The 27,414-nt window shown below is 35.8% G+C and overlaps 3 protein-coding genes and 6 non-coding genes across 13 annotated transcripts; 2 read left to right on the forward strand and 7 right to left on the reverse strand.

Moving 5' to 3' along the window:
• The first annotated feature begins 2,263 nt into the window (after positions 1-2,263).
• On the forward strand, positions 2,264-8,979 carry LOC104887148 (kinetochore protein NDC80 homolog). The gene is made up of 5 exons (XM_048638203.2): positions 2,264-2,886; positions 3,809-4,411; positions 5,054-5,300; positions 7,555-7,701; positions 8,431-8,979. Exons 1-5 carry the CDS (start codon positions 2,354-2,356, stop codon positions 8,638-8,640), a joined length of 1,740 nt encoding a protein of 579 aa, XP_048494160.1. The 5' UTR covers positions 2,264-2,353; the 3' UTR covers positions 8,641-8,979.
• A 4,294-nt stretch (positions 8,980-13,273) lies between these two features.
• Positions 13,274-16,603, forward strand: LOC104887147 (serine/threonine-protein kinase AtPK2/AtPK19). 3 transcript variants are annotated; one of them, XM_010671744.4, is made up of 7 exons: positions 13,274-13,558; positions 14,203-14,847; positions 14,950-15,032; positions 15,349-15,469; positions 15,550-15,723; positions 16,052-16,159; positions 16,248-16,603. In XM_010671744.4, exons 2-7 carry the CDS (start codon positions 14,434-14,436, stop codon positions 16,515-16,517), a joined length of 1,170 nt encoding a protein of 389 aa, XP_010670046.2. In that variant the 5' UTR covers positions 13,274-13,558; positions 14,203-14,433; the 3' UTR covers positions 16,518-16,603. The 3 variants fall into 3 exon arrangements, with proteins under 3 accessions (XP_010670046.2, XP_019103497.2, XP_048494162.1); XM_019247952.3 differs by lacking the exon at positions 13,274-13,558 and adding an exon at positions 13,597-13,675; XM_048638205.2 differs by lacking the exon at positions 13,274-13,558 and adding an exon at positions 13,683-13,996.
• A 687-nt stretch (positions 16,604-17,290) lies between these two features.
• Positions 17,291-23,073, reverse strand: LOC104887146 (eukaryotic translation initiation factor 2 subunit beta). 3 transcript variants are annotated; one of them, XM_048638207.2, is made up of 10 exons: positions 22,910-23,073; positions 22,669-22,709; positions 22,148-22,305; positions 21,922-21,977; positions 21,774-21,828; positions 21,563-21,660; positions 21,039-21,184; positions 20,739-20,881; positions 20,402-20,496; positions 17,291-17,635 (listed from the first exon to the last, which is right to left on the reverse strand). In XM_048638207.2, the coding sequence occupies exons 3-10, from the start codon at positions 22,161-22,163 to the stop codon at positions 17,561-17,563; spliced, it is 684 nt and encodes a 227-aa protein (XP_048494164.1). In that variant the 5' UTR covers positions 22,164-22,305; positions 22,669-22,709; positions 22,910-23,073; the 3' UTR covers positions 17,291-17,560. The 3 variants fall into 3 exon arrangements, with proteins under 3 accessions (XP_048494164.1, XP_048494163.1, XP_010670045.2); XM_048638206.2 differs by having other exon boundaries at positions 22,148-22,256; positions 22,910-23,072; XM_010671743.4 differs by having other exon boundaries at positions 20,402-20,487; positions 22,148-22,256; positions 22,910-23,065.
• On the reverse strand, positions 18,161-18,241 carry LOC125495341 (small nucleolar RNA SNORD34). The gene has a single exon (XR_007271980.1). It is a non-coding gene; the product is annotated as a small nucleolar RNA SNORD34 (small nucleolar RNA).
• On the reverse strand, positions 18,544-18,622 carry LOC125495340 (small nucleolar RNA SNORD34). The gene has a single exon (XR_007271979.1). It is a non-coding gene; the product is annotated as a small nucleolar RNA SNORD34 (small nucleolar RNA).
• On the reverse strand, positions 18,904-18,984 carry LOC125495343 (small nucleolar RNA SNORD34). The gene has a single exon (XR_007271982.1). It is a non-coding gene; the product is annotated as a small nucleolar RNA SNORD34 (small nucleolar RNA).
• Positions 19,110-19,193, reverse strand: LOC125495337 (small nucleolar RNA SNORD34). The gene has a single exon (XR_007271976.1). It is a non-coding gene; the product is annotated as a small nucleolar RNA SNORD34 (small nucleolar RNA).
• On the reverse strand, positions 19,261-19,343 carry LOC125495339 (small nucleolar RNA SNORD34). The gene has a single exon (XR_007271978.1). It is a non-coding gene; the product is annotated as a small nucleolar RNA SNORD34 (small nucleolar RNA).
• LOC125495338 (small nucleolar RNA SNORD34) lies at positions 19,464-19,547 on the reverse strand. The gene has a single exon (XR_007271977.1). It is a non-coding gene; the product is annotated as a small nucleolar RNA SNORD34 (small nucleolar RNA).
• Positions 23,074-27,414: the final 4,341 nt, after the last annotated feature.

The following is a 27,414-nucleotide window of genomic DNA, read 5'->3' on the forward strand; positions in this document are numbered from 1 at the left end:
CTACTCCCCCAATACCGATTAATTCGTTAGGACCAACGAGGAAGCATCAACATGAATCATGTGGTAGTTCGAGGATTGATCAAACTGCGGGAACACAATAATATATCCCTTTTTCAGGGAAGCGTTCATGAAATCTCTCGCACTCTCTGAAGCTAATCATTATAATGGGGGCAGGGTCTTTAGCGTTAAACACACAAGTATTTCCGTCCTTCCGAATTTTGTGACATAAATAAGGGAAAACAGAATTCCAAGGCATCCCTCGAAACTCGCACTTAGACAGCATGTTCACCTTAAGCCACATCTGGAGGTCCCCAAAAAGGGTCAAGGGGACTCCTTCCAGATTCCAAATATCGCAAACTCTTAGGACAGAGCGCAAGGATAAGTGCACTATCCTCCGTAAGCTCATGGCACCTAGGACACAACAAGACCTCTAATACGAAGAAGCTTTCTATGAGGAAGACGGTCATACCACACCAACCACATAAAAAACTTAATTTTGGACTCCATGTGACTCTTTCAAATCCATGGGATGTCTTCCTCCTCAGGGAGGTACGAGAGAAGAGCATTATAGGGTAGCTACCCCTTGGCCTCAACAAATTTACGGATAATTGGGATCCCTCAGGAGGAGGGGGGAAACTTAGAATACGATACACAATGTACCCCGGAAGCTCGATGGGGAGATCAGATAAGTCCCAATTTCCTACGACAACTAGACTCTGGACTTTCCTACAATCCTCTGATTGTGGGAGGGGTCCCTGAACCCAGCTCCAAATAGGCCCCACAGACAATCAGTCATCTTCCCATAAATTAATACTATTCCCATCCCTTCAGACTCCACTCACTATGTTGACTGATAAGCCCCCAACCTATGCCTATGTTGCGCTAAATGACCGAACCGTTTTCAAACTTTTTGACCTGATTTCTGTGTAAGTATACGGATATAATGCAATCCTGCGCAAGATTAGGAGGGTCTTGGGCGATCTTCCACCCAAGCTTGGCCACGAAGGCATGGTTTATATGGATTTGGCTTCGGATACCCAGACCCCCACGATCTTTTGGTAGGAATGTTGTGTGTTTATTAATCAGATTTAGCTTTTTCCTACCCCCTTCCTCAACCCACATAAAATTATTACAAATACTATTCAAATCCTTTAACGTGCTTTTGGGGAGCATGGTCGCCTGCATGTAATATGCCGGAAGAGTATACAGGGTGGATGAGATTAGACATAACCTACCTGCTCTTGAAAGGAACTTGGTCTTCCAACTAGCCAGCCTAGATCTAACCTTATCAACTACAAACTAGACCTTCACTCGCGTAGGTGTCTTATGGGATATAGGTAAACCCAGGTAGGTACCAAGGTTCGTGTTTTCCTCAACATTTATAGTGTTCATACCTTTGATCCTTAGGGGTATTGGGTGAGAAAATAAGCTTATTTTTTGCTTCATTAATATTCTCACCAGAGACCTCAAGCACTGGCGTACAGAGAAAGTCTTAGATGCATCAACCCTTTTAAAGAGCAGAAGGTCATCTGCAAACAGAAGGCGCGAGATTGGAACCCGACATCTCCCTACCCAAAACGGATTCCAATATTCTAGATGACATTTCTCGTTTATCATACTAGTCAGAGCCTCAAGGCACACATTGAACAAATACAGGGAGATATGGTCCCACTGCCTCAGCCCCTAGTATGCTGAAACTCCTCCGTTTTTCCTCCCGTTAATAAGGATAGCAAAAGACGCCTTAGACACACAATCCATGATCAATTGATGGCCGCTGGATCTAAGTGGTGAGTCTGAAGACATTCCCTAACAAATGGCCACTCTACCCTGTCATAGGCTTTCTCTAGGTTAATCTTAAGAGCAAACCACCCACTTTTCCCTTTCTTCTTATTCATAGAGTGAAGGATCTCTGAGGCAACCACTAAGTTTATCTCCAGACCCGCTCCTCTGATTATGCAAAATCCACTCTTGACTCGCACAACCTAAGGCTGACGAAGAAGACTTAGGGGAGGAGAGGAGAAGTAGTGCGGAAGAGGAGAAAGAAAAGTGACAAGGGAGAAGAAGAAAAGTGACGAGGGAGAAGAAAAGAGGAGATAAAGTTTTCTTTAGAAATAACATTTCGACTAATATTATTTATTTTATAAAATACTCTCAACCTTATTCTTTATATTTTCTAAAAAGTAACTCACAAAGATAGTGAATATTACATGCTACATAAATAGTTTTGGAGGGAAAAACTGAGAATATCTTTTGAATTAGTAATACTTATTACCCTACCTACCTCCATTTGAAAATTTTCAAAACTCTCCACTGTCCACTCTCCATTCTCCATTTCCGAACTCCTTGAAGAAAGATGAAACCTCGAGGAGCCGCATCACGACTTCAGTCAACGGAGAGAGAATCTCTCCGACCACCACCACCATCAACACCTCAATTCGGGCGCGACTCCGACGCCAGTCTCTGCAGCAGCCGTCCTTCCTCATCCTCCTTCGGCCTCACCACCACCACCAACTCCCGCCACCACACCGACAAACAATCCATGGTACGCTCCATCAACGCCTACCTTTCTTCGCACAACATCTCACTTTCTCTCTCCTTCAAACCCTTACCTTCCGCCAAAGTCGTCACTGACATTCTCCGATTTCTCCTCTCTCGCTTCGGTTTCTCCGGCAATTCTTCTGGAATTAAGGGGAATAATAATAGTACTCTTGATGATGATCTTTTTCTGCTCTTGAAATACCTAAATTGCCCTCATAAGATCAATAAATCTGCGCTTCGTGCCCCTGCTGCTCCTCATGCTTTCCCGCAGATGCTTGCTGTTATTTATTGGCTTGTTCAGCTTGCTGATTACCTTGATCATCTTCATTCCGAAGATAAAACCGACAGGTTTTTTTTAATTACTAATTTTGACAATTTTGTTTATTGTAATGATTTCCTGCTAGTTTCGGAAATTAGGGTTTCAGGAATGAGTATATGTTCAATTTGGTTTGAGTTTGTAATTGATAATGTTGTTTCGTTTGAAATGTTACTGGTGCTATATGTCATACACTACATACAAATGTGAATGTGTGCAATGCGTGCTTTAACTTATAAAAACATATACTCCCTCCGTTTCATTAGATATAGTACACTTTCACTTTTCATGCATGCTAATGCAAAATTTTTAAGGACATATATTTCTAATTTTGTATTTGTAAAAATTACAAAAAGTACATCTTACGAAAAATACATATTAAGACGAATCTAACAAGATTCCACATGACTATATTTTTATTCACTATAAATCACAATCGATGGTCAAAGTGAAATTTATTAATAGTATAAAATGTCATAGCGTACCATCTAATATGAAACGGAGGAAGTACACTTTCTAGCATATTAACATTAAATTTTAGAACTTCAAAAAATATATAAAGGACAATTAAGGTATTTTAGGTGGAAATCAAACTCCTTTAAGAGTTGGCTTATACTTGTGAGATGAATAGCCACATTCGATCTTATGGAAGCTGTAAATGAGAGGATTACTTAGAATATGCTTTGAATAATAATTGAAAGTGGCTTGTTATTTTGTGATGTATAAACTAGAAGTGTATCATGGCTCAGTGTGTTGGAATGGAAGGAGTAGTTGCTCATTGATTCCCTAATGTTGAATTGGATGATGTTACCTCATAATGTTGAAGAATTGTTAACCTTTTTTTCTAGTTAATGAAAATTCTTTAATTTGCTATGGGATGTGATATGCATTGTACTCCATGTCCTTTATGATTTGAAGATGATGAAATTGTCGCTTATAATATGTTTGCAACAGGTTTTCGTTTATGAAGGATGCTCTTATGGTTTATGCTGTGGATAGTTACTTGCCGTATATGAGTGGTGATGATGAGGCTGTTGAGTTGTTGGATAGAGAATTTTCGGAGAAGATGGAGAGGGAAAAGGCTTCATTGGAAGCTAATTTGAAGTCGCTTGATGATGAAGGGAAGTTACTGGAGTCGGAGCTTGAAAAGTTGAAAACCAAACCTTCTGAGAGGGAGATGTATGAGAGTCGGTTTAAGGATCTTGAACGTGATTTGCAGAAGTTCCAAGGCTATGTTGACTCTCTCCAGGATTCAAATTCCATCACTCAGAAGTCGCTGGAAGAGAAGGGGAAGGAGCTGGCTGCTAAGGTTGAGGAAATCAGGCGAACACAGGAGGAGAATGAGGAGCTCAAGAAGAGGGTTGAGGCTCAAGGAATGAACATGAGGGATGCTGAGAGGATGAAAAGGGAACTGCAGGCTGTGGAAAGGGAGATAAGTGAGGCCGAGGCCAGTAGAAGCTCCTGGGAAGAGAAGTCTTGGGATCTTGATGCGCTCATTGGCCAGAAGTTAAAGGAACTCGAGAACCTTTCAGTGGAGTGCAACCAGGCTCTGAGAAGGTAAAATTTTCTCATATCTTGTCCATTTATGTTACTTGGCACAATTTTTTTTCCCCGGATAGCTTTAGGTCAGGTAAGAGCAACTGATTAGGCCCCATTAGTAAAAATTGAATTTTGGATTGTCATCTTAACTTTATTGGTGGGGAACTCATCTCAGACACATTCAGATTTCTAAACTATAGGTTTAAATTTCTTTGCCATCTGTAGAAGTCAAATGATTGCTGTCTCTCTATAATGATAGATTGATAGTACCTCTAAGAGCCTTGCATCAGCTCTTTTTGTAGAATGATTCATGTCAGTTTGGCTTCTTGGATGATTTAGTCCATGATGCAGGAGATTCTTATTGGGGGAGAAAGCTTGTTGTTTCACTTCTGTTTTAGTGTATTTTATGGAATTTGTTTGTGGTGATAAGTTGGGTGTAACTGTATAAAAAAGGAGAAGATTATACATTTATCATAAATTAGAAAGCGTCCCAATGATTTGTCATCGGGCTACTTTCCTTGACTTTCTTTGAAGATAATATCTGTGAGAGACTATAATTCTACTATTGGGAATCAGTTTATGTGAATTAGGTAATAATAAAAAATATATTATTGTTGCCTCTATTTACAAGAGCCCTGATTACTGTTTATTGCACCACAGACTTAAGCTTCAAGGCGATTTTCAGTATCTGTTAGATGCTAAAGGGTCCACTCCTGCTGAAGTCTTGGGCATAAACTATAAATCTACACTTAAGCCTGCAATCAGCTTGTTGGCTGATGAGATCAAGCAAAGTACTACTGCAAAGTTAGAGGAGTTTATTGCTCTTCAGGAACAGTCTAAGGAATTGACTACCAGGATTGAAGCAAAGAGAAACCGTCTCAAGGCCCTCCAGTTGCATATTGATGAAGTAAGTATTCATATTATCAAACTGCAGCTTTACTCTTTTTTTTTTTTTTGTAGCAATAAAGGATAAATTCATTGATTAATAGCCATACAACATCTAAAATACAGATTGAAATCATGTAAATACATGTCTAACATAACAACAAATCTCATTTCCAAGAAAACTATCTACTCCCTCCGTCCCAATGTATTTCCGATTTCATTTTGGGCACAAGAATTAAGGAAACAATGATCGCGGTGTACTTGCATAGGGAGGAGTTGTTTTTTTGTTGGTATTATTGTCATTAAAAAATGAAAAAGAATGGGAACATTAAATAGGCGGGCATGTGAAAAGAGGAGAGAGAGAGTAAAAAGTGCTTTTGGTTATACTTAACCAATTAGATTGCAAGAGCATTAAAGGGGGTGTCAAATCCTATGAGAAGGAGGAGAGAGAAGGTAAAAGGTGATGTTCTAAAATGGAAATAAGGGAAATGGGAAGAACATTTTGGGACACCCAAAATGGAATACGGGACCTATATTTTGGGACGGATGGAGTATTTGAAACTACCACATGCCCTTTCGTGTCTTGTTATCTTTTGATACAATCTTCTTCAATACCATCTTGCAAATCTTCTTGAGTCATAGACTTGTCTGATTTTTTTCATTAGTTTGCATAGAACTTGTACATCGCAAAACCGTAAGGGAACATACAAGTATACAACAAAAGAATCTCACCAAACTAGAACAGAAATACTGAACATGTAACATAGTGATCTACTGATCTGTAGCACATGGTAAAATAAAAGGTATGCTTTTTAGTTTTTACTGGAATACTAACAACCTCAAATGCTAGTAAGTGAACCTTTAGCTGTCTGCATGGATTTTAACAATGACTTGTTCGGATTGAACATGTTAAATTTTGATTTGGATTAGAACTTTTTAGTGTGGAGGAGAGAATACTCAACATACTTCCTCTGTTCTATAATAATTACAACATACCCCAATTACACATTTTTTAAAATTCATGTAAGGAGGGGAGGGATAGAGATAGATAAAAAGTGGCAGCCATATGATAAGAGAGAGATAGAAAGAAGATATTAGCAAATAAGGGAACGTTGCAATTAATATGAAACTTCCAAGTAAGAGAAATGTTGCAATTAAGATGAAACTGATAGAATATAAACTATATCCTAATACAAAATATAATCTTAGTGTATTTTATATTCTATCAGAAACTTCCAAGTAAGAGAAACGTTGCAACTAAAAAATAATGGGGGAAGTACAACTTTTTAGAACTGGTTTTGTTCTACCCCTTTCTCTCTCTCTCTCTCTCTCTCTCTATTGTTCATCAGTCATCACACTATTTGGATAGCTGATCAGCTTGGCTAGGGAGAAGGGTACAGTTCTCGACAGACAATGAGCCCTCTTCCTAACACTGAATGAACCTCCTAGATTTGGAATTATTGGACAGAATGTTTATATCATTTCTTCGGGGTACTGATGGACTTGCACCAACAATTTCCCAGACAACCTTGTCTGCCAATTCGGCCCTGCATTTTTGTTATGGTTGTATATCCTTGCTTCAGTTTAGATGCCCGCAGAACGAGGTTTATTTCTAAGGAAGATGATAAAAATTGTTCATATCTGTGTTTAGAGAACTTTCAGGATGTAAATGCTTCTTTTTACAACCTAAAAACCTGTTCAGAAAGCGAAAATGGGGGTAGGGGAGTTGATTCGGAGGAAGATCCAAGGTTGAAGTAGCATCTGCAGTTAAGACTTCCGAATTTATTGATATAACCTTCTTCTACCTTTTGAAGCTTGAGTTCTCTATTCTTTGTTAGATAAAAAAAATTACCAACTCTAGGCCTCGTGTTGCCTGCAATTGCTCTATATATCTCAACTGCTAACAGTATGCCTTCAATACCTTCAAAAAACTATATTAAATATTTGGCTCCTAAAAGATGGACTGAATCATATCAGTACATCATTAGGAGGTCTTATAGGTCACTGGCAGTAATTAGATTTTACTTCCAATTGGAAACTGTTTTTTTTTATGTTCCAGTTGCAGTAATTAGTCACTACTACTTGCTAGCATTAGTTTTTTTAGCTGATCTCTTGGCTTTCCAAGTTCTCATTATGTTAAATCACGAAAGACAATCAAAGTGTAGGATGTAAATAGTAAACACTGTGCAATTTGTGCAGCTATTTTTAAATGGATGAAGTATTAATAACTTCGATTGAGAGGCTAATTCTTGTGGAATATGGTTTGCAACCTACAGAGCGAACAACAGTTTGAGGTAACAAGGAACCAAATAGAGGAATACACATCCTGGTGCACAAATGAAGCTCAAAGGATTAGAGCTGAGATGGAGGAAGAAGCACATAACATTGATAATATGGAGAAAGAAGCAGCTGACACCTTGAGGGTATAAATTCTTTACAGACAATTTCAATTTTCAAGTTCTTGCTTGATATTTATGGTAGTGCTGCGAGAGATTTACTAATAAGAAAGTAAGAGAGCATCAGATGTTTACTGTTTATAGTTTGTAGTGGTTGTGAAAGGTCACTAGATTTACCCCTCTTGTGACCTTCGTCCCGTTTGGTAGGTGGTAAACTGGTAATAAATCATGGTAATGCTTGTTCATCTCAAAATAACTTTTATTCGTAAATTTCCTTTACCATCCATTAATTCTCGGAAATTTGTCACAACAAACCTTTTATATGTCAAGTCTTTGCGAGAAACAACCTTTTATTTTCGCAAACAATTTTTTTAAGGTCTTAAGTTGCCAAAAAATCAATTAAAGGTTGTTTTTCACAAAAAAGTGAGTTATAAAAGGTTTGTTCTAACAAAAACCGTGTATATGAGGACGAAATTCTATTACCATAGCATTGATATGTGAAGTTTTTCGAAATTGTGTATAAATTCATTGCCTTTATTACCTTTTACTTGTGGTTATCAAATGGCTCTTAGGGGTGGGAGCCCTTACTCACACCTCTAGGCTCTAGGCTCTAGCCCCTAAAGAGTCTAGGGGTGGAGCTCTCGCAATAAGGTACCTGGCAAGGATAAACTAGGATATGGAATTATGGAAGTATATCATTCATAATAGACACTTTTATTCTATCTAAGCATCTTTTTTTCCTGTATTGTTATGAAGGATGCCGAGTTGAAGCTGCAGGAAGAAATAAGGCTAAGTGAGCAAGAAACACAACTCTGTGCATATGAGCTATTTGCGATGATCGATTTGGTTTCCAGGTGCAAGGAGTATACGGAGAAGAAGATTTCAGACATGAAAAGGGATCTCCTTGAAAACGTAGAATCTATATCGAATGCCTATAAGAACACCTTGCTTCCCCGGCTTCAATGATGCTGTTTGAGTTGAACAGTTTCTTTTAATTGAAGCTGCAGGAAAAGAATAGACCAAGGAAGCAGTCATCTTCCTGAATTGATCTTCGTCTGCTGCTGCTCTTTTGGGTCCTGTAAATATAACTGTAGTTGTTGCTTGGTTTTTAATGTTTTTTGTGGATATTATGTACGTTTGTACTGTACTTTTGAAGCCTTAGGGATGTTGTAATATATTTAGCTTTTATGTGTTAGAAAAGAAGCTGCAGGAAGAAGATTTGTTGAACTAATATAGATCAGTAAATTAAACCAAAGTTGTGTTTATTGGATGCTAGATGTTATGCAAATCACATGATTTTACTCATTAGAAGCTTGCAATGTCAATCAGATGCTGCTTCCTGGATCATTGAACTCTTATCATGCTAATGATGCCTATAGATGGAGTGTTTAATTTGTGACTTAAAGTTAACCAAATTAGGGTAAAGACTACAAAACCAACCATTGCAATTTTAGTAAACAAAAAAATTATAGTTTTTTCACCATATATTTTTGACAATTTTTTTATTCACTAGATATCCATATTTTTTTTATAATTTACCATATATTCTTGAGTTTCTTGAAAATATATTAGATTATCCTTAATGACTAATGATGGTTAATTTCGTTAGTCATTAATCCCAAATTAACTCTAAGAAACTCCTAATCAACTCCAGTTAACCCTAATTAATTCCAACTAATCCTAAAAAAATCCTAATTAACCCTAATTCTCTCTCCCTAACTACCAATACCCACCCGCTCGCCAGTAGCCCCCACCCCTTCGAATTCCGCAGCCCCCCACCCTTGCCCCCTTCGATTTTCGGCAACTGAGAGAGAAAAGGGGTATTATTAACGAAAACTATAAAACTAAATGCATAAAAGTAGAAATTGGGATTTATTACCATAGAAAAGGATGATGGTAGCTCCAAACTAGCTGAAGAAAAACTAAGGTATTCAGTGAGAAAAAGGGAGAGAAAAATAGATAGCTAGTTTTTGTTAGATTAGATATATCTAGTTAAAGTTAGTATATTTTTTTAAAAGTGAAATGATGCAATAAAAAAATGGACATAAGTTCAGATAAATTAAATATCTAGCTCCGTCCAATTCCTAAATATATTTTAGGATCCGTTTTTTTCAACTTATATTTGTTTATCTAAATCTACTTTACTTATATGAACTTATTACTCCTTATTTTATCTTATTAAGCCTTATTCTTAGAAGTATGTCGAACTTTATTATTAATGAGCTGAACTTGCCTAAACTTACTATATCTTATTAATTATTATTAAACTTTATCTGAACTTACTGAACATAGAAAATAAGGTGGTATGAACAAACCTTTTAACAGAATTTTTGGACTTGAAATTTGGGCCAAATGAAAAGTGAGTAATTATATTGCACATTTTCTTGAAAATATTCGCAGATCCTTTCAAATCCTGCGTGGGTGAAGGTTAGACTTGTGGGTTCACCACCGCCAAGTGTTGCGGATAATTGGTTTGCTCGGCCACCTGGCCTCTTGATGGTGTTTATGAACAGCCAAGCTACGATGTGGAGGCACTTTCCAGCAAACAGCCAAGCATGATGTATGAATTTGCTCAATGTCCTGTACTCGTGTTTGTATTGATTTTCATTTCATCACATTATTGTGGATTGTAATTGGCTATTTGCTACTTACTCCGTTTCTTTTTACTTGCAACAGTTTAACTTTTACACTATTCATCAACTCTACTTAGTTTATGTTTGGTGATTTATAGTTAAGGAAAAACATATTCATGTAGGATCTCGTTAGATTCGTCTGAATGTATATTTTCCGAATATATACTTTTTATAATTTTATTTATCGGTAATTAAACTTATTGATGGTTGAAATTATGCATTGACAAGCGTGAAAGTCAAACTGTTGCAAGTAAAAAGAAACAGATGAAGTATGTTTTAGGAGTGCCTCTCGTGAGGGGGTCTTCTAAGCTTTTAATTTTCCTTATCTTATTAAAAAAAATTGACTATTTGCTTACTTTCCTTTCCTTAATCTAATCTACTTCTTTCGTTGGGAAAAAAAATTTGTCTACCCACTAGAGATAGAAATTAATAATTAGTAGGGTATTAACTCAGAAGAGTTAATTATTTTTACTTGTCGATATCTGGTGGATAGATGTATCAATTTTCCGTTATTAGTTTATATTATTAAGGATTCTTTTATATTCACATTTTATAGTATGCATATCTTCAAGTATTATTATTTTTTACTATAAAACCAAAGTACGAATTTGATTTTCTTGTTTTAGTTAAATTTAGATTAAAAAAAAAAATTAAGTTGTAGAGAGAAAATATCGCTATAAAAGAAATGACAATTCAATGTGGTATATACAAATATTCAAGGAAAATGGTAGGAAATCGACTTTTGTTATCAAAGAAGATAGATGGGGAAGTGAATTGTTAATTGCGGTTGTGTGGGCTCCACTTCCATCCCTCTATCTTATTTAGTAACATATGGTTTGTTATTGGACATTATTTTACCTCCCGTATTTACATAAAATCGCCCGTATTTTTTTCAAAATTTTCCTAAACTACCCCTCACTCACTCTCTCTCTCTCCTCTCACTTTCTCTCACCTCACACTAACCACCACCACTTGAACCACCATCCAAACCACCATCACACCGGAACCACCACCGAAACTACCACCCTGCGAATTTTGTTTTGAAAAAAACCACAGAGGAAACAAAGTTCTGATTCGTTTCCTCCATGGAGGAAATAAAATTATGCTTCGTTTCCTTTGTGGTTTTTTTCAAAAAAAATTCGCAGGGTGGTGGTGGTTCCAGTGTGGTGGTGGTTTCGGTGGTGGTGGTTCTGGTATGGTGGTGGTTTCGATGGTGGTGGTAGTTTCAGTGGTGGTGGTCCTGTGGTGGTGGTTGTCTGTGGTGGTTGGTATGATGTGAGAGAATGTGAGAATGAGAGTGAGAGGAGGAGAGAGTGAGTGAGGGAGGGGTAGTTTAGGAAGATTTTGAAAAAAAATACGGATAATTTTATGTAAATACGGGTTGTAAGATTGTTATTTAGCTTTTATCTAGTAAGGTGGAAGTTCTATCTATCAAACAAATCTATATATCTGTTCTTTAAACATAAATAATTGCTTATGTTGTAGGCATTATTTAGTATTAACTAGAAATAATAAGTGAGTGAGATACATATATCGTCTAAAATAGATGATTAGAATTCAAAATGGTTGTCTCTTGAAGAAAAACATTATGAATGAAACTATTATTTGTTTCCCTACAAATACCATGCATCATTCTACATTTCCAACTACTCCCACCGTTTCATTTTAATCTACACACTTTGACATTTTACACTATTCACAAATTTCATTTTGACCATCATTTGTGATTTATACGCGGATGAAAATATAGTCATGTGGGATCTTGTTAGATTCATCATAACATGTATTTTATTAATATGTACTTTTTATAATTTTTACAAATACAAAGCTAAAGATATATGTCCTCAAAGTTTTGCGTTGGCATGCATGAAAAGTGCAAGTGTGTAGATTAAAATGAAACGGAGGGAGTATGTCTCTTTTCATTCCATACAATTCGATAGTCCGACGACTCCGACCCACTTATCTCTCTTCATTTCTTAGCTTTAACTCTCTCTTAACTCTTGATTCACTTGCCCTAGTGAGGATTGACGAGTATTATTCACACGAAGATTGGATGCGCAACTTATGACGGATGGTACACCAAAATCGTCAGATATTTTTATCAATTATTTTGAAAATTAATCTTACGCCTATGTGCTTTTTTTCAAACTAATATTTACCATTATAACTAATTTTTCTCAGATATTCATTTTTGAAGTGAACACGACCTAACAAGACGTGAGGAAAAAAAACCGAAAATTGCATACAACATTTAACAACGTTTTGTAAAATTTTAGTTATTCACATTAGATTACCTTCGAATCGGATCAGTTTTATCTAGGGCTGGCAAAAGTTGACCCGACCTGATAATCCGACTTGAAAATTTCGGGTTTGGGTTGAGATTTTCGACCTGAAATAAAAAATGAGTCGACCCAACCCGACCTGTAAATATAATGAGTTAGGTTCAGGTTGATTTTTCGAACCTGAAAATAACCCGAATGACCTGATTTAGAAGTCGGATTATTTTCAGGTCGGGTCAACCTGAAACTAACCCAGACTTTCATAACTTATACAACCTATCTTTTGTTATTCTTATTTGTATTGGGCCAAGCCCATTTCTTGGATCACCTAAATTTCATTTTAGGTCATTAACCCATATTTTCATAACTTATCGTGTATAGTTAAATTTCATTTTAGGTCATTTTGGGTTGGTTTCGGGCCAACCCGAAATCGGTAAAATCGGGTATGGGTTATGATTTTCGACCTGAAATTAAAATCAGGTTGGGTTTGGGTTAGGGATAAATGACCTGAAATATAGATAAGATCAACCTAAAATTGAATCAACCTGACCTGATTATCAACCCTAATTATCACATCTACTTAGTCAACAATCAAACTCATAATTGACCTCTCCTAAAGGTGGTGGAAGAAAAGCAAACCCTTAAAGAAACGTGGAGGAAAACACTTGCCACTTTCGTTTTTGTGAAAATAATCAAAGACACCAAAATCTCTCATCAATAATCTTATCATCTCCTCAACAAACCCTAATAACATATTCACAAAAGATTCTATATAAATTCCACCAAATTTTTAAAAATTATCCCTTTACAACAATCCCACTTCCAAAATAACAATCAATTCAACAAATCACAATCAAACACGTGGGCATCTAATTCCGTTATTTCAGTTACGTGCCCTTTTTCTTAAGCGGCGTAACGCCTACGCATCCTCTCTGTTCTTCTCATCTTTCTCCCCTGCTTCCCTCAACAAAGGTATGAGATTCTTAATTCTATTATACAATTAAAACAAAATTTAAATTCCCTTTTTTATTATTCCCTTTTATTTTTTATTTATATTCTTTTTTTTTTCTCTTACCACATTGATCAATGGTATAGTTTTTTTTTTTTTTTTCTTGTGTGATGATTATGGAATTATTGTATGTTTGTTCTTATATGATCATCTTAAATTTATTTATTTCTTCCTTAATAAAGTTTTCATCTTTCAATAATGTATTTTGTGCTTTACTAGCTTTCAATTATCATGAAATTATTATGCAACTATTTAAAGAACTTTTGTTGGAAAAATTAAACATGCAAAAAAAATTATAACAAGAAAGGTCAAAATTTTTATTCATGATTGAAATTTTTGGAGGCTTTATTTGCATCTTTAATCCATGATTCTTGCCAACTGCCAAGCGAAAGGCGAATCGAGTAATTTTATTATTAATAAGAGAATAATTGTTAGATGATTGTTGTTTGTTTAGGGTTGTGTTTTTTTTTTTTTTTTTTGTATCTTTTAAAGTTGTTCTTACTTATGTGAATTATTTGCTGTTATTTACTAATTATCACTTGAAAACAATAGTATTGTAGTATTATAGTATTATGATCAATATTGATTTTTGTTCTTATGCTTGCAGTTTTGATCGAATAAAGTTGATGAATTCAAGAAGTTGTTCAGGATCAATTGTTTCCCACAAACAGGGAAACAAAAACAGTTTCTTTTTCTGGGTTTTAGTTTGCTCACTTCCAAGTTTTTTGGGCACTCTAATTCCATTCCTTAGCTTCAGTTTCGACTAATTCAATCGAAAAAAAACCAAACAATCCCTTGAATAAAAGCCCTTGTATCACAATTTTAACCCAAAAAAGAGATGGTGATTGTAGCATCAGATTGTGTTGGTATTCATAATTTTGCTGATGTTTTTGGTCCAATACCACCAACACAACCTTCAATTGATCCTTACCTATGCTGCGATTTCAAGGATTTGTCGATTTACCCTACGAAAAGAAATGGAATTCATGAAATCCCATCTTTGGATGATCTTCATGAAGAGTGTATTATTGGGGTTGATGATTTTGAAGTGCTTAAAGTTGTGGGCAAGGGTGCGTTTGGGAAAGTTTATCAAGTTCGGAAGAGGGGAGTATCTAATGAGATTTATGCAATGAAGGTGATTCGAAAGGACAAGATTATTGAGAAGAATCATGTTGAATATATCAAATATGAGAGGGAGATACTTAAGAAAGTTGATCATCCCTTTATTATTAAGCTTATTTACTCATTTCAGGTAATGAATTTGGATGCTTAAATCCCTTTGGTTATACTACTAATTATCATAGCTTTGAATAGTTCTAACAACAGGCCAATTGTTTTCATTATATTTTTGTAGACCAAGTATCGGTTGTATTTTGTGCTAGATTTTGTTAATGGAGGCCAATTGTTCTTTCAACTCATTCAACATGGCTTATTCAGGTAATATTTTGTACCTCGGAATCCAAATTTTAATCACCTCAATCCATATTCGGATGTCAAAGAGTTTTAAAAAACGTTCTTGGTGGAAAAAAAATGTGAATGAAAGATCGCGATAATGTAGTTTCACTAGCTAGTGCTGTATTTCTATGTTCAAAGTGTTATACTCTGGCAATTCAAAATTAGTTGTGACTCATGACTTTGTCTTTGAGTGCAACTGAGTTGAGACTCATTTTTTATAAGTTGAACTATATACACTGAAAACTGTATTATGTGATGGGACAACTTTTCTTAGACGTACAATAAATCTGTGTTTCAGGGAGGATTTAGGTCGAGTTTATGCAGCAGAGATAGTCTCTGCAGTTACTTACTTACATGATAACGGCATCATGCACCGCGATCTTAAGCCAGAAAACATTCTTTTAGACGCTGATGGCCATGTAAGTTTAATCTTCATCCCCCTTACATCGCCTTTATAGCAAGAGAGTGTAGCACTGATTTTATTAACTTCTATGACCAGATAATGTTGACTGACTTTGGTCTAGCAAAACAATTTGATGATACTACAAGATGTAATTCTATGTGTGGAACAACAGAGTATATGGCACCTGAAATCATTCTTGGTGAAGGCCATAACAAGGCTGCAGATTGGTGGAGTGTTGGAATTCTCTTATATGAGATGCTCACTGGAGAGGTTTTACCATATTCCTCCTTCTTTCCTCATCCATTATGTTTATTCATCATTAGAGGTGGCGAACGAGTCATATGGTTGAAGTTATATTCAAGTAATGAGTTACTTTGTTCGAGGTTGGGTTTGTTAAGTAGTTTATCCTCGATAATTAAATGCTTTAACTAATACCGTTAATCTTTTGGTCAAGAAGATAGAGTCAGTTTCAAACTTCGGTCAAAATAGGTTATTAGGTAGCTGGTTGATTCTGAGTCTGATTATTTAGATAGAGTCAATTTTATCAGGTCTATTTGAAGTTTGTAACTTATAATTTCTTGTGTATTTGGTGTAATAGCTACCTTTCAGAGGGGGTAACAGGTACAAATTGCAGCAGAAAATACTCAAAGACAAGATCAAGTTACCAACTTTTTTATCAAGTGAAGCACATTCTCTAATAAAAGGGGTAAGATTATAGAACAACTTCCCTAGAAATTCATCTTATGTATCTTAGTTTCTTAACCTAAAGTTTCATATTTCTTTTGTACATGCAGCTGCTACAGAAAGACCCGAGCAAGAGGCTGGGAAGTGGGTCGAAAGGCGAAAACGAGATAAGAAGCCATAGATGGTTCAAGTGCATCAACTGGAAGAAGTTGGAAAACAGAGAAATTCAACCAAGTTTTAAACCAGTTGTTGGCGGGAAAGAATGTGTTGCTAATATATCAGATGAATGGACCAAAATGCCCTTGGTGGATTCTCCAGCTACTAGTCCAAGGTCTGGGGAGCAGAATGATAATTTCAAGGATTTTGATAGTGTTGTATGAGGTCACTTGATACAGAGTTTAATAAGGAGAAATGTCTTAAATGTATATATGGCTTCTTATAATAAAAATGCTCCATTTGCATAGAATTAATACTCCCTCCGTCCCATAATATAGTGCTTGTTTCTTTTTTACACGGTCTCCAAGATATAACTTTGACGTTTAATATCTTCAATTTTGTATTAATAAAAAATATAAAAGTTGATATTATAAAACTACACATTGAGACGAATCTAAAGATCCCACATGACTATGCTTTTTTATATATACAAATAAGAATATTCGATCAAAGATTTAAAGTTTGACCCAACAAAAATGAAATAGGCACTATATTATGGGACGGGAGGAGTAGTTTATTAACATAAGAATATTTAGAAAAAATTGTGACACTAGTAATGGTTTTTTTATTGATTTTGTAGTAAGAGGTTAGAACTTAGAACCTTGTTAAAATGGGGAACAAAGGTACAGAAAAATCGTTTACATTTTATAACTTATTTGACACTATTCATAAGTACAAAAAATCTTCTAGAAAATTTTCCCATATAAGAAATATACAATCACCTTATATGACTATATTTCTTATATGTTGGGCTGAGGTTTTTATACTTTGTTTAATTCGTCTCATTGAGAATATTATGAAAATTAAATTTTTGTGATTTTACTAATATGTAATTAAAGATATTAATGATACAAAGCGTGTATTGACAAATGTAAAAATAAAAAGTATATTAAGAGACGGAGGAATTAATTATTAAGAAACTAAAAGCTCGAAAGAATAAAGAGGAAAAGTTCAGCCAATTTCGTAACACAATTGAATTCCTGTAATTTCGAAGTATACAATTGTCAAATCTACAAATCAGGGCCTCTATTTACTTTCCTCTATTGGTTACAGGAAGCTCTAAACTTTATGATATTTAAAGATTGAGTTTATTTGACCACCTAATTATCAAATATCACATCTACTCTTTTATTACCAAAAAATGAGAATATATATTGAAACTCATGCAACGTGCACTGTAATACAGACAGAGGAGCATAGTCCACAATCATGAAGCACTCCGGCGTCCAACACGAGCAACAAACCCAAGCTTAACCGGCGCTACAGACCGCGCGGAACCACACTGCGCCAATAGAAAACATGTTATCCATCTTTAGTCTTTACTAACAACTTCAAACTTCTCAGCCTTTTTATTCATAACTTAAATGTTTTGCACAGAATAAAAAGGTGAACTTTTAGCAGCTTAAACAAAACTACCTAGAGCAAACACCATACAAAACCAGTAAATATCATCTTACATCCACTACTCTCATCTCCACCGCAACTCAGAAGTATAGTACTGTTCATATTGACTAATCTCAAGACAAGTGACATGTTGGATCCCGAAACATATTAGACAATCATATCATAAAAAGATGTCGTTAAGCAAATAAAATCCAGGAAGTTTTTAATCATCATAAACATGTGGCAAAATTATAATCCCTGATAACATTCGATTCAAGCAAATGAAAGGTCTTGTTAGGCAACAAGCTTTAGGTAATATTACTATCACGGTATCCTCAGTAAAACAAAATTGAACAGAGTTATACTCTGCGTACATACAAGCTTATGTTGACGTTCAAGAGAAGCACAACTTTAAATATGCTAAGAAAGCCTCAGACACCATATTCCTTTCATTGTAAACTCAAACAATGTAGGCAAAATTAATGGACAGATCATCACAGGCCTCTTAATCAATGTGACACAACAGAACAGATTATAAATTGCGAATTTTTCAAATTTGTTAAAGCAGAGGGAGTCGTAAAAAAAACAAGTGGGACGGTAATGTATTTCCAACAATAATCGAAGTTGTAACATTTTATTTAAAATACGACCAAAATAAAGCAACTACGTCCACTGCATGTAAAACTCTATGTCTCTATCCAGCACTTTTTTTCTTGTTTAGTTGGGACTTGGGGACTGAGGAATTGAGAAAATTTTCAATCATATAGCATGGACGCTTCAAGATACACACTATCCAAACAAATATAGCAAGGCCTCAGACACAAAAATTTCTTTATCACTGTAAAATCATACAATGTAGACAAAATGTTGATCATCACAGGCCTTTTAACTAAAATACACCCTCCCCTCTATTTAATATACACACCTTTAAAAATTTTGACCACATTGAGACTCAAATACAAATGGATTTCTATTGGGATAGTGAACCACATATTTCTAGTAGCATCCTAACTTATAAATCTACATTCATCAGCAAACAAGATCCTCTTATTCAGGTGTTGTTTAGCTGGGAAAGGTTTAGGGATGTAGAGAAGAAATGGGAAGTAAAAGCAAGCAAAGCTATGGATCAATCCCAAACATGTATATAAGCACCATCAACAAAAACACGAAAGCCTCAGATACAAATATAGTTTTATCATTGTAACGTCAGACAATGTAGGCAAATTTCGAAATATCGTCACAGGCTCCTTCTCTTATCTTAGACAGCACCAAACTAACTTTTAGTGAGCATTAAACAAATTTCAACATTATCTTCAACATATATATAGCATTCACACAATATTGTTCTTAGTCTCATGTATTTAGTCTTATAGAGAGGCCTCAGACACAATATATAAATCTTATCATTGTTAAGTCAGACAATGTAGGCAAAATTTGAAAAATCATCACAGGCCCCTTCTCTTCGACAAAACTTTAATATAGCATTTACACATATTCCTTGTTTTTATGAATTTAATCTTATAGGGAGGCCTCAGACACAAAATATATATCTTATCATTGTCAAGTCAAACAATGTAGGCATAATATGAAAGATCATCACAGGCCCCTTCTGGAAAAAACATTCAACAAAGTTTCACTGGTGAGCATCAAGATACGTCAAACTGTACACAAAACACTTCAAATGGCATTACATGCAAATCCTCTTCATCTATAATTAAGTCTTATTGAGAGGCCTCAGACACAAATAAAGCTTTATCATTGTAATGTCAAACAATGTAGGCAAAAATTTTGGAAGATCATCACAGGCCCCTCGTCTTGGAAAAACCATCTAACAAGAACGATAGCAAGCGCCAAAATACTTTTAAGTTTCAATGATGTTTTAGCCCTTCAAATGGGATTGCGTGCAGTCTCTTCATATTCTTATGCATTTTTGTTTAACAGGGTAGGTAAAGAGGAGAGAGGATCATAGAAGACATTATTTAAAAGGCCTGAATAGAGACAAATTATCAAATTAGTTTATTACTCCCTCTGTTACATTAATAAAAATTAAATTCCCATGGCACAATAGGAAGAAATGGAAACTGTTGCTTTTTGGTTAAGAGAAATCAAGGAGCCACGTGAAAAGATAGGTATGTCTCAGTTGTTTCGAAACAGGCCAAAATAGCAAATGTTTTATTTATTAGAAACAGCGGGAGTACAAACTCAAAAAGATAGGAAGACCAACTTAGACATGATCTCCCGTGTTGAAGTCATAAAATAACGGCAAACTTCATCAGCTAATCACTGGCGTCAAGCAAATCATCGAATCAACAGAAACAAGATAAGAGTCTATAGTTGTCAATACAACAGGTAGAGCTTTAGAAGACACAATAGGACAAAATTACAGTTGAAAACTTACAATTATTGCAGCGATGAGCGACATAGGATAGGTTTACATGTGTTTGTTTAATCAATATAAATTCAATTAAAAAATGACCCGAGCGACAGGAAAAGCAAAATATTAAGAACAAAACTTATACGCAGAGAACTGAAAGTTTAACATAAAATGTACCTGTGGGACAAGAAAGATTTTAGCACTAAAAACACACTTACAAAAACAATGAGTTGTATGCAAACTAACTTAACAGAAGTACGAAAATAAATTCATTTCAAAGACCAACATTACCTGTTCACATCTGAGAAAGAACAGACGGTTTTCCTTTGAAAGAATGGTATCCGAACTCTTGCAACCATTGCAAATAACATATTCATCTACACACACTAAAAAAAAAAAAAAAGAACTTTAGCACTTTGAACTTGAAATAGGCAATTCAACACATAAATTTCAAATGGTTTGTCCAATCAAGATAAAAACATTCTCCAGATAAGACCTCAAATCTTTCAAAAACTATAAAACATACCACATGGACAACCGATAGTGAATTTATATGTATATCTCGGCAATAAACAATCACAAAAACCTTAATGTACACATAAAAAACAGCCTAGATACCGATACTTACTGACATATCTTCTCAATATCCCTTCAAAATTCTTAGGAGCAAATCTTCCCTTGACAACCAAACGCTGTTGTCCATCCAAAGAGCCACTAGTTCCCAGCTCGGATAGTAGAAAGCTCATTACATGCTCCGGCTGCCTATGCATCCTGGAAAGAAAATTTTTTAAGGACACGATACCTCATACAGACGCGGATACCAAAATAACATAATAAGAAACTAAGCATAAAGATTCATTGATGGACATAAAATATATATAAAACTAAAGCAACTACAAAGAATTAGAGATAAATCAATAAAACTCACATCTTACAAAGATCTGTGAAATTTGCAAAAACAGTCTTTTTGGTTCCTTCACGCATCACTTGTGGGGGCCTCATAACCGTTCTACGTCTGTCTCCAGCTAGTTCTGGATTATTCTCACGAAGGACATTGAACACCCTTCCTAGAAGCTGCAAAAATGACCAAAAGTTTATTACTTGGGCATGTTCCAAGATACAAGGTAGCACAACTGGGACCGAAAGAACAGATTGCATGTGAGCACAAAACAGAAAGGCACCATTCAAGAAGGAAAGAAGAAGCCATAATGCAAATATAAACGACATGGTGAAAATACAATCTAACTAGTAATTCCCACGGTGGAAACAAGATCCTCATAACCAATCAATTATCAATCATAAGATCAAGTAGTATGAAACAAAGGAAAATACATCGCAACAACACAGGTCAACCTAGAAACACCCAAGGTTAGGACTCCATACTAGTGGTAGATTGCTCAGGACAAGTCAGTGAATGAAAAAGAATTGAGGGATGTGAGTAATGGAGCTTACTTCATCATACACATAATCTCTTAGAGTCCCCTCCCAGGGATATTGAGGTGATTGCAACTCTTCACTTTCATCCCCTTGTTCATCTTCTCCAATTTCACCTAAATTATACGATTAAAACCATTCAATCAGAATATAAGCTAAGCATCTAGTGTCAACACATTAACGTAATATATATATATATATACACCAACCACTGGATAAATTTTCTTACCTTCATTATCATCTCCTTCTTCACCAACATCATCATTATATAGATTTGGGTCAACCTGCAGATAAGAACTACGAGTTACATAACTTTAAACCTCAAAAAAATACCAAGGTTCCATAAATTATAACAAGAAGCTAAAAGAGCAACTTACTTGCTTCTTTTTCTTCTTTTTCAATCCAGCTAAAGATGTTTCAGCTCCATCAGAAACTGAGCAAATCAAAAATCATTATAATAAGTATGATAAGATCTGCATCTTCTACCCTAATCATGCTATATTATGAAAAAATATCAATAACAAATTACTCAAAGAAGATATTTCTTTGTTTCTACTTTCACAAACGAATGGCATCACAGTCAATTCAATCAGTTAGTTATACCTGTCATGTTCTCCATCTTATCATTCAATGGTTCCACATTCTCATCATTAAATTCTTGAATAGTAACTTTCTTCTTCTTCTTTTTCTTCGTCGGATCGAATGGAGCTAGCTGATAAAACAACCGTGCAAAGAATCAAAATGCCAGTAAGTAAGCACAGCTGCACAGAACAAAATAAGAAGTCCCTAACCTAGTTATAACCCACAAATACACCATAGTTGTATAAAACATGCTTTCTAAGACATCACAACTGAAAATATTCACAATAAAATCTTCAGACTACAATGCAATTAAATTTTCAACTTTATTTAGTACTATGAAGCAGAATAAGTCCATATTATCAGTAAAAAAAGTCGAATGAAATTTATACTTATTTACACCCAAAAAAAATTAGAACTTTGAGTTTAAGCTGAAATATAAAATCAGTATAAGTATATACCAATCAACCAACAATAAAAAATGGGAGAGGGGTGAATAAAATTTTAGAAAATACAATAAAAACTGGGTGAGGAATAAAACAAACCTCAGGAACATCGATGATATTATCTACTGATGCCATTATCACTGCAAAACCAAGAAAGTAAGGAGGAAAAAATGCAAATGTTAATAAGAAAATGCAATTACAGAGCAAAAACAATTTTATAATTTATAATCAATGTCTAATTATTTAGTCATTAACACAAATTTCTTCCAGCATTAAGTTACAAATTATTGAATATCTTTACACAAAATGAAGGAAAAAAAGAAGTAGAAAGCATTCTTACCTTAATTTTTTCAGAAAGATTAATTCTTGGTTAAGTTTGCGTTGTAAAGCTTTCTCACTCTTGCTCAAGCTCTTTCTATAGCTGCTTGTGATGTAGGGTTTTTGTTAGAGATTTTACAATGGGCTTTAGGTTTGAGATCACCCTGAACTATGGGTTCTTTTGATGACTTCCTAGTCCAGACCCGAATAAGTTAATTTGGGGTATGTGAAGGTTCATGCCTTCGTGGTAATGCCCGGAGGCGCAAATTAATACCACAAGTCCACAACTAGTTTCTAGTCCCGGGCGAAATCGTGGGTTATTAACATGTTCGTGTTAAAAAAAAATAGGGTTGTTTTGTTAGAAATAGCATTTTAGAAATTACTTTTTCCGAAAGACAATCTTTTAAAAAACAATCTGGCAAAACACAATCTTAACTTAATTTTTTTTGGCACGAAACAACCTTTGGCCTGAATTGTGGGTTGACTGGCCGAATTCCGGCATTGACCCACTTAAATGAGCAATGTGCCTTGCACATGACTCGTCCCTCCTTATTTTCCCACCCATTTCCCTCCAAATCTAACACTCTCACTTACAAAAAAAACCTAACACTTTTTCCTCTTAACTCTGTCTTCAATGAATGATCGAACAGTGGGAACTAGTCTTTTATGCATGTGATGCGTGTGTGATTTTTTAGGGTATTTTCTTAATAAATTTTATCTAAATATAGTTTTAGAAGTATAATTTAAAATTATTGTTGCACAAACTAATGTAAAGTGATTAGAAATTGTAATGAACATTTAGATATAAGGTCTTATAATCAATTTAAATTTATAATTTTTTTTAATTAAATAACCATTTTTCTAATTGTGTTAAGTTAATTTACTAATGCTTATTTAGTTTAATTTATCATTCAAATTTTGACCCAATCTTTAAATTATGAAAGGATATATTGTAGAAGATTTGAATATTCAATTTTATATTTAGCTAAGGATAAGAATGACTTTTTAAAGGAGGACCCCATAGCTCCCCCTTGGCTTATATAATAGAGATTAATGGAGAGATGAAAATTCCAGCAACAACTTGACAAAAGGTAAGCATTGAATGTTTTTTTTTTTTTTACTTTCAAAATCCCCAATTACTCTAACAGTAAATAGATTTGCCCTGCTCATAATTCGCACTTTTCATTCTCTAATTTGTACCTTTGTTGACCATGGAAGGAGGTAGAGTTGCGTCATCTTCAAGAAGAAGTGGGGGACCAATTAAAGACTTATACAAAAACCCAGGTAAAGATTCCTTTTTAGGTTATGCCCAAAGTAAAAAAAAGATTTCCTTTGAAAACATAGTTAATTAGTGGACAACATGATTACCCAATTGTTAATAGTTGTTTAATTATGTATAATTTGATGTTAATTACGTTTATGTGTTGTAATTGTAAATTTTTGTGTGTTACTAATTGTTGGAAGCATCAGACATGGAATGCTAAATGAAAGCCTAATTTCACAGTTTGAATTATGCTTGTGTTACCTGTGTTAAAGTATGTTTCTTTATATGCATCAGGTTTAACGGTAGAATAAACACTTATGACACTTGGTATAAGTTAATGGAGCCAATTCACATTAGGTTATATTATGGAGGGAAGTTTGTGACAATAAACAATAGGACAACTTATGAGAAGGGAGTGAGTAATTTTTGTGGGATTGCAATACATTCTAATGTGGATGAGATATGTTGTTTTGAGTTTGTACATTGGATTAAGGTGAAATTAGGGTATGATGAGGTTAGGGAAATATGGTTTAGAAAGCGTGGTTATAGTTTACACAATGGTAGGAAGCAGATAAAAAGTGATGCTGAAATTGATGAGTTTTTGCAAGCTCCTGAGAATGATGGATGGTTCCATCTTTATGTGGTTCATCCACAAAGGGAGGAGGGAATAAGTAGGAGTGTGTTTGGTGCAGGGTGCGGTGGATATTAGGGAGTGAAACTGACACATGTGGGGTAAATAGCAATGTGGGTAGTGAGTCAGCAGGAGGTGAGTCAACTCACACTTTTGATGGGGGGCTACAAGGGAATCTTGTCCAAAGTAGTGTTGAAAACCCTAGATTTGGTCAAGTTTGTTGGGAAAACCAACCCCTCAATACTGTTGCCTTCATAACCAACCCTCAACAAGCACAAAAATATTTCCCCTCATTACCCTACAGACCCAAATTACCCACATTCTCAACTGCAAAAAAGAAACCAGCTCAAATTCAACTTCCTTTTTGTTACCCATTGGCGAGCCTGCACGTCCAGAGGTCTTTTCTTTTTTGTCGAGTCTTCGTTCTTTTCCTCCCTCACCTCGTCAGTCTTAGGTTTTCTCTCCTCATCCCCACCTCTACTAGTGTCGCTCCACCGCAGTGTAGTTCCCCTAAATCCTAGTGGTCTCGTCGGTCTCCCCCTAGTTTTGTCATAGTCGGCGAGCTAGTCGCCTGGTCGTGAGCTTGGGCTTCCCCCTCCCCCTCCCCTGTTTTGTGGTCAGTTAGAGTAGGTTTGGGCGTCCCTTCCCTCCCGTGGTCTCTGGTTGGCTTCCCATCCCCCTAGTTACATCAGGTACACTTGTAGGGCTTCCCCTCGCCCGTCCCCTCTTTTGTTAGTGTTGTGTCGCACAAAAGTTGTAAGACATCCCCTTCCCCCTCCCCTGTTAGTGTTGCGTTGCGTCCCCCTTTGTTTTCCGATAGTGCGTCCTTCCTTCCCCCTTCCCTGTTAGTTTTAGTTATCTGTTTTTTGTTGGTTAGTTATGCACTAGTAGAAAAAGGACGATTTGCGTCCCTTCAATTGCGTCGCACAGACACGGAAACGACGCACAGTTCGAATTTGCGTCGCATGTGGGGAGTTGTGCGACGCAAATCACAGAAATATGCGTCGCACAGTATAAATGGGCGTTGCAAAAGGCTAATGTGCGTCGGACCCCTTGGCCCATCCGACGCACATCAGCCCACTAAGTTTCTCGGCTCTCTCCCTCTCCTTTTAATTTTCCCAAACCCTAAAAGGACAACTTAGTGCACAGCAGCCGCGTCTCTCTCTCTCTCTCTCTCTCTCTCTCTCTCCCCCTCTCCCTCTCTCTCAATTCCAGAACTCCGCAAACTCGTTCGTTTGTTCCTCAAATCCGCCGTTTATATTTGTTCCTCAAAAATCAATCAACTTCGTTTCACTTCGTTCGTCTGCTGTGCACTCCTGAAACCCTAAAACTCTTGAAATCCGCCGTTTCATCGATCAAATCCCTCCTGAAATCCGCCGTTTCATCGATCAAATCCCTCCTGAAATCCGCAAACTCGTTCGTCGAAATTCGTTCGTCTGCTACAACTTCGTTTCACTTCGTTCGTCTGCTGCAACTTCGTTTCACTTCGTTCGTCTGCTACAACTTCGTTTCACTTCGTTCGTCTGCTACAACTTCGTTCGTCTGCTGTTACAACTTCGTTTCACTTCAAAATTCGAAGGTATTCTTTCTTTTTCTTTATTTTTCTTTATATCTGATTTTTTTTCTTTATTTTTCTTTATATCTGAATTTTGATTCTTAATCTTTTCTCGTTTTCAGATCTGGTTCTTCTCGAAATCTTGTTGCGTTTGAGGTGAAGATCTGGATTGCTATGAAATAACAAGAAATTCTCGAAGATCTGGATTGTGTTTGAGTTTTTTTATTTTTATTTTCAATTTTATCTCCCCTTCATCTTCTGGTTAGGGTTAGAATTTCTTATTTTTTATTATGTTTTAGTTATAGATCTGATGTTAGTATAAAACCGCGGAGGCTTTGTAGTGGTAATGGTGATATTAGATCTGTCCATTGTCTTTGTATTGCTGATTCATGATAGAATTTGTATGTTCTTCATTTGTAATTTTATCTTCTCCATTTTTGTATGTTCTTCATTTCCTTTTCAATTACTGATTACTTATTGTTGATTCATGATAGAATTTGTGTACAATTTTCTGCATTCGTTAGTTTTTTTTATAAAAAAAAAAATTTTTTTTTTTAAAAAAATTGCAATTTGCGTCGCACGTTGCCCAAGGTGCGACGCAAATCACTCATCTGCGTCGCGTCCTAGGCGATGTGCGACGCACATTACCCTTTGAAGTGGGCTGGGGAGAGCCATTTGCGTCGCACCGTATAAATGTGCGACGCAAATAGCTCAACCATCTGCGTCGTTTCCGCATACGACGCAGATCAATTCTGGTCATTTGCGTCGAGGCCTTTGGCGTCGTACCGGAGTCCGACGCAAATAGGCGCCTCACATCCGACGCAAATTGCCTTTTCTGTACTAGTGATGGGTTGTGTTATTATGGTTGTGTGGTTTGTTAACTTAACCTGCTTGATGATTTTGTTAATTGTTGGAGGTAGTCTTTGTCTGCAAGATGTTGGATCTGGTTTATGTGGTTGGCTAGGGTTTGCGTGGCAAGCGATTTCATGGATGGGGTTTGTTTTATCCGATTTTGATAATAGGATGGTTCTTCGAGATCTAGCATTGGTTAGATTTCAATCTCGCTTGGTAATGATT

The sequence above is a fragment of the Beta vulgaris genome, chromosome 2 (genome assembly GCF_026745355.1).
Source record: "Beta vulgaris subsp. vulgaris cultivar EL10 chromosome 2, EL10.2, whole genome shotgun sequence".
Classification (NCBI taxonomy): Eukaryota; Viridiplantae; Streptophyta; class Magnoliopsida; order Caryophyllales; family Amaranthaceae; genus Beta; species Beta vulgaris.

Bases quoted from the DNA above. Each gene is read 5' to 3' on its own strand.
- LOC104887148 (XM_048638203.2), top strand. From the start codon at position 2,354: ATGAAACCTCGAGGAGCCGCATCACGACTTCAGTCAACGGAGAGAGAA. The intron at 2,887-3,808 runs GTTTTTTTTAAT...TGTTTGCAACAG, and splicing joins TCCGAAGATAAAACCGACAG to GTTTTCGTTTATGAAGGATG. The intron at 7,702-8,430 runs GTATAAATTCTT...ATTGTTATGAAG, and splicing joins AAGCAGCTGACACCTTGAGG to GATGCCGAGTTGAAGCTGCA.
- LOC104887147 (XM_010671744.4), top strand. From the start codon at position 14,434: ATGGTGATTGTAGCATCAGATTGTGTTGGTATTCATAATTTTGCTGAT. The intron at 14,848-14,949 runs GTAATGAATTTG...ATATTTTTGTAG, and splicing joins AGCTTATTTACTCATTTCAG to ACCAAGTATCGGTTGTATTT. The intron at 15,033-15,348 runs GTAATATTTTGT...TCTGTGTTTCAG, and splicing joins ATTCAACATGGCTTATTCAG to GGAGGATTTAGGTCGAGTTT.
- LOC104887146 (XM_048638206.2), bottom strand. From the start codon at position 22,704: ATGGCATCAGTAGATAATATCATCGATGTTCCTGAG. The intron at 22,257-22,668 runs GTTTGTTTTATT...TTGTTTTATCAG, and splicing joins ATATCATCGATGTTCCTGAG to CTAGCTCCATTCGATCCGAC. The intron at 21,661-21,773 runs GTAAGAAAATTT...CGTATAATTTAG, and splicing joins AGAAGGAGATGATAATGAAG to GTGAAATTGGAGAAGATGAA.